Raw genomic sequence first — 6,610 nt, forward strand, 5'->3', positions numbered from 1 at the left:
TGCCCAAAGCAATATGCAGATTCGATGCAATCCCTATCAAACTACCAACAGCATTCATCAATGAACTGAAACAAACAGTTCAAAAATTCATATGGAAACATCAAAGACCCCAAATACCTAAAGCAATCCTGAGAAGGAAGAATAAAGTGGGGGGATCTCACTCCCCAACTTCAAGCTCTACTACAAAGCCACAGTAATCAAGACAATTTGGTACTGGCACAAGAACAGAGCCACAGACCAATGGAACAGAATAGAGACTCCAAACATTTACCCAAACATATATGGTCAACTAATATTCGATAAATGGCCCATGGACATACAATGGGGAAATGACAGTCTCTTCAACAGATGGTGCTGTCAAAACAGGACAGCAACATGTAAGAGAATGAAACTGGACCACTGTCTAACCCCGTACACAAAAGTAAATTCGAAATGGATCAAAGACTTGAATGTAAGTCATGAAACCATAAAACTCTTAGAAAAAAACATAGGCAAATATCTCTTAGACATAAACATGAGTTACTTCTTCTTGAACATATCTCCCCAGGCAAGTGAAACAAATGCAAAAATGAACAAATGGGACTATATCAAGCTGAAAAGCTTCTGTACAGCAAAGGACACCATCAATAGAAAAAAAGGCATCCTACGTACAGGAGAATATATTCGTAAATGACAGATCCGTTAAAGGGTTGACATCCAAAATATATAAAGAGCTCACACCCCTCAGCAAACAAAAAGCAAATAATCCAATTAAAAAATGGGCAGAGGAGCTGAATAGACAATTCTCTAAAGAAGAAATTCAGATGGCGAACAGACACATGAAATATGCTCCACATTGCTTATCATCAGAGAAATGCAAATTAAAACCACAATGAGATATCATCTCATACCAGTAAGGATGGCTAACATCCAAAAGACAACCAATAACAAATGTTGGCGAGGTTGTGGAGAAAGGGGAACCCTCCTACACTGCTGGTGGAAATGTACATTTGTTCAACCATTGTGGAAAGCAGTATGGAGGTTCCTCAAAATGCTCAAAATAGAAATACCATTTGACCCAGGAATTCCACTTCGAGGAATTTGGCCCAAGAATGCAGCACTCCAGTTTGAAAAAGACAGATGCACCCCTATGTTTATCACTGCATTATTTACAATAGCCAAGATATGGAAGCAACCTAAATGTCCATCAGTAGATGAATGGATAAAGAAGATGTGGTACATATACACAATGGTATATTACTCAGCCATAAGAAAAAAAACATATCCTACCATTCGCAACAACATGGATGGAACTAGAGGGTATTATGCTCTGTGAAATAAGCCATGTGGAGAAAGATATATACTAAATGATTTCACTCATGTGGAGTACAAGAACAAAAGAAAACTGAAGGAACAAAACAGCAGCAGAAGCACAGAACCCAAGAATGGACTAATAGTTACCAAAGGGAAAGGGACTGGGGAGGACGTGTGGGAAGGGAAGGATAACGGTGGGGAAAGAAGAAAGGAGGCATTACGATTAGCATGTATAGTGGGGGGGGGCACGGGGCAGGCTGTGCAACACAGAGAAGACAAGTATTGATTTTACAGCATCTTACTATGTTGATGGACAGTGACTGTGAACGGGGATGTGTGGGGGACTTGGTGAAGGGGGGAGCCTAGTAAACATAATGTCCTTCATGTAATTGTAGATTAATGATACCAAAATAAAATTTAAAAAAAAAGAATTTTTTGGAATCTTTAGTATGTGTGCTATCATATTATAACAATGTTATAAAAGTTCTTCCTGTTTAATATGTTATCAAGAAAAGTATTATTCATCTTTCTAATGAGATGTAAATTCTTAAGATCTCATTGTGTTTGATTTTTTTTTTGAGAGGGCATCTCTCATATTTATTGATCAAATGGTTGTTAACAACAATGAAATTCTGTATAGGGGGGTCAATGCTCAATGCACATTCATTAATCCATCTCAAGCCTAATTCTCGTCAGTCTCCAATCTTCTGAAGCATAACGAACAAGTTCTTACATGGTGAACAAATTCTTACATAGTGAATAAATTCTTACATGGTGAACAGTACAAGGGCATTCATCACTGTGTTTGATTTTAAAGAAGGGTATTGTTAATATGAATACAAGTTTTCTTCCCAAGTGAACAAACTCTACATGCTAGAAGTTTGATTTAAAATGTGAACAATGATGTAATAAATATTAGGAAATTTTATTGTGTTTTGAGGGATGCATATTGATTAAAGGAACTGATGTAGAACAAGGTTACATATTTATCAGGATGTTTTGACTTATTTTCCATAATCCATATTAAAACCAACAGTGAAATTAATCAGTGTAAGTTCAAAGGAAAATGAGCATTTCATATAGAACTTAATATTTAATGTCACAAGGTATAATTTTTCTTGTATTAGAAAGTACCTTTTAAACTTTCATAAATTTACTGCAACATTTTAAAAAAGTAATATGTAAAGATGCAGAAAAGTGAAATTGTACAGCTCTGTAGAACCTAGAAATTTGAGAATTTGTAAACTGACCAGTAGATGTTGTTTCTAACATTTTAATTCATTCACTAGACAACAGCTTGCATAATTATATCCAATCAATTTTTGGTTAATATGGTGATATTCTTTCTTAAATTTCCTGATTAAATATCAAGAAAAAAAAATTGTATTTTTCTCCCAAGCATGAAACAGACTTGGTACTGCTTTCAGAGAGGAAAAAATCATTCTCAAGGTAATATCAAATATTCTTATTTAATAGTACATGGGAGAGGACCGTGAGAATGTGGCAAAGTTGGGGCAAGAGATAATTGCTGACTTCCAACTAAAAAATAAATTCATCACAGGGATGAAAGGATGGAAAAAGGAATACAGTCAATAATATTTAGTAACTTTGGTGACAAATGGTAACTATACTTACTGTGATGATCATTTAGTGACATATGTAAATATAGAACCACTATGTTGTGGACCTGAAACCAATATAATAATGCCCCTCATACATTTCAGTTTTAAAAAACTAATATTTTTTTTAAAAATCTATTAGTTTTAAAACTAATAGATGTTCTACAGCTTATTGGTTTTGTGAAGTATAAATAAAATATTAAACTTGAAAACAGTTTGCTAATGAATAATATCTGCTGTTTTTATTAAAAACAATCAAAATTTAATATAAAGAATTACTTCATGGAAAAACTTTTGATAGAAAATAATTTCATTCCATATGTTTAAACAAAGCATTACGTATAATTGTATTATTGATACTATTCATTTTATCTGAGGAAAGTAAACTTTAGCAATTTCCATGAGGGAGAAGTAAATATAGAGGGGAGCCATTGAAAATTACTTTAAAATTTTATTTTCTTATCACATTTCCCCTTTCTATTATACACATTTGATATTAAAAAACGACTACAGTTTCCAAAGTGAAGACATAATCCACAAAAATATTGACTTTTAGACTTTCAGTTAAAGTGATTTTAAGAAGTTCTCTTGAACTTTATGATTATGAGGATCATTAAAATACATTAATGGCAATTCAAAAATTAAAAGTTACGGCCAACAGCTTCAATCACATATAACATTGAAAATCTTTTATTTCCTTAAATAATTAGACACATGATCAAATGTTTGTTTTTAATAAAGTACTAATTAAATATAATATGAACATATTGGTTTCTAGTTTGGGATACCTTTAGACACTATCAACAAAGTTGTATCCTTCCTTTTTTAAATATGATTTTGAAGTACAGTTGATGTACAATATTGTATTGCTCTCAGATGAACAACATAGTGATTTGACCACTCTATGTATTACTGATACTCACCTTTGTAAGTGTAGTTACCATCTGCCACCAAAGACATAACAATATTATTATCTATATTCACCATGCTATACTGTCATCCCGGTGACGAATTCAATGTATGATTTGAAGTTTCTACCTCTTTATCCCTTTCACCCAATTCTCCTGCCCTCCCCACTCCACATGGTAACCAGCAATCTGTTCCGTGTGTTTTTGAGTCTTTTTCTGCTTTGCTTGTTTGTTCTTTGATTTTCTTTATATTTTATAGACACATTTTATTTATTAAAGTATAATATTTGTGGAAAATAACTATTAAATTTCATACTTAACTGGTTATGATTCAGAATCTATAAGAACATTTCCATATGTATTGTTATCAATACACTTTGTCTAAGAGCCACATCATTCATTCTTTCACACAAAACTTATTTAGATAATTTTTATTTTATTATGTGTTTGCTAGTTTTAATAATTATTAAAATTACCCACCATGCAAAATAATGGCTTCTACCCTTAAGGAATGTCCAAATGAGATAGAGATAGTGCATAACACTGTGCACACTGAGATAATACAAAGCAAAGCAAGGAAATGCCCAATAGGTGTGACAAACACACAGGAAGCTACCACTGAATTGTGAAACCCAAACACTGGTGAAGGGTTCATGATGGTTTTTACTGAGGAGATGAATTTTTATGCTTCTCCTTAGGGTCCCAGAGAGCTGTGTCCTGAAATGGATTGGAAGATGAAAATTTCAAGAAACAAACTGCTATAGGAGATATTTTAACAGTTGTTCTAAAAACTGAAGTCTCTGATTAGAATAGAGCTAACGATTCACATCAACTACACACCAGTTTTCTGAATCTTATCACTGGGCTCCTTAGCTTTTTAATCAAACCCATTTTTTGGCTTCCTTCCCTCCAGAGAGACACCCGTGGAGAGAGGGGGTGGACGGCTACAATCTCACCACCGTGACTCACTTTATCCTCATGGGGCTCTCTGACCTCTCCGAGGTGCGCTATCCTCTGTTTGTGGTCTTTGCCGCCATATACAAGGTCACCTTGGTGGGAAACAGGGCCATTCTCTTGGCCATCGGGATGGAGAGGAAGCTGTGCACACCCTTGTATTACTTTCTGGCCAATCTGTCCCTCTTAGACATATTCTGCCCATCAGCTACTGTTCCCAAGGTGCTGCATAACCTCCTGACTGGGAATCACAGCATTTCCTTCCTGGGCTGTGCTTTGCAGGTTTACCTCCTGGTGGCCCTGGTAGGGACTGAATTCTTCCTTCTCAGTGTCATGGCTTATGACCTGTATGTGGCCATCTGCTTCCCCCTTCTATACAATCTCATCATGACCGAGGCTCACTGTGCCCTGCTCACAGCTGGGACCTGGGAAGCAGGGTTTCTCAATTCCCTCCTTCATACTGTGTCCACCTTCTGCCTGTCTTTCTGCAAATCCAATCGGATTAACCAGTACTACTGTGACATCACCCCGTGGGTGGCCCTCTCCTGCTCATCCAAGTCCCGGATAGACATGGTCGTGTTTGTGGGAAGAGGGATTTTGGGGATTGGTGCCTTCCTGACCACATTCATCTCTTACATCTACATCATATCTGCCATCCTGAAGATCCAGTCAGTGGAAGGGAAGCCCAAAGCCTTCTCCACATGTGCTTCCCACCTCCTGGTGGTCTGCTTGTTCTATGGCACAGCCACATTCACCTACATGCAACCCTCTTCCACTGGACACTCTCCCACTGGCCACAGCCTCATCCCCATGCTCTATGGGGTCATTACCCCAATGTTAAACTCCATGATCTACAGCTTGAGGAACAGAGAGGTGAAAGGCACAGTCAGCAGGGTCTTCTGTCATGGAGCATGTTTACAGGAAATGCAAGAGTAAAAGAGAATGTCTCAATGCTCACTTTTAAATAGGGCAAACTCATAGAAAGTAATTTTCAATTGATACAGAATATACATACAATACACAGAAATTTATAGATACACACATACATATAACTTTATACCTATATCTGTAAGCATGTTTATCTCATTCCAATTGAAACATAAAATGTATCATTCCAAAGTAGACATTTTCAGGTGTATACAGAGAACCGTTAATGATCACACTAGTAAGAGGTGTAACTGGGCGTTTCTTTTCATTTAACTGGGGTGTGTGATCACATCCACATCCATATCCATATCCGTACCTATACCTGTGTCATCTGTATGCTTTATGTCTGTTTTCAAACCTACATCTAAAAATTTATCCACAGGTCTTGGATTATTTTATCTTTTTTCTCAAACCACCCCGGGTCTGTATCATGCTTTTGAGGAAAAGACAATGTATTTTTGTGATATTAAATTCATGATATTTAGGAAAGAAAATTACAGTACTGACCAGAAAGTGTTTGGATACAATTCAATAGCAGGTGTTTAGTGGGCAAATGAAAATGACTGAACAAAAACACCCACCTTCTCAAATGTCAAGGTGCTGTAAAGCTGCACAATTTCAGTTCTCTACATCTTTATATATTCATTTTTTTGGTTTCATTAATCTACAATTACATGAAGGACATTATGTTTACTATGCTCCCCCCTTCACCAATCCCCCACACATACCCCTTCACAGTCACTGTCCATCAGTGTAGTAAGATGCCACAGAGTCACTATTTGCCTTCTCTGTGCTGCACTGTTCTCCCTGTGAACTCACACACCACGTGTACTAAACATAATACACCTCAATCCCCTTCTCCCTCCCTCCTCACCCATCCTACCACATCCCTAGTCTTTGAGTCTACTT

The 6,610-nt window shown here is 36.5% G+C and overlaps 1 protein-coding gene across 1 annotated transcript; it reads left to right on the forward strand.

The window, feature by feature from the left end:
- Nucleotides 1–2,693: 2,693 nt before the first annotated feature.
- LOC108397724 (olfactory receptor 5V1-like) lies at nucleotides 2,694–5,710 on the forward strand. Its single transcript, XM_037022618.2, has 2 exons — nucleotides 2,694–2,742; nucleotides 4,734–5,710. Exons 1-2 carry the CDS (start codon nucleotides 2,694–2,696, stop codon nucleotides 5,708–5,710), a joined length of 1,026 nt encoding a protein of 341 aa, XP_036878513.2.
- Nucleotides 5,711–6,610: the final 900 nt, after the last annotated feature.

Source organism: Manis javanica, chromosome 14 (assembly GCF_040802235.1).
Source record: "Manis javanica isolate MJ-LG chromosome 14, MJ_LKY, whole genome shotgun sequence".
NCBI lineage: Eukaryota > Metazoa > Chordata > Mammalia > Pholidota > Manidae > Manis > Manis javanica.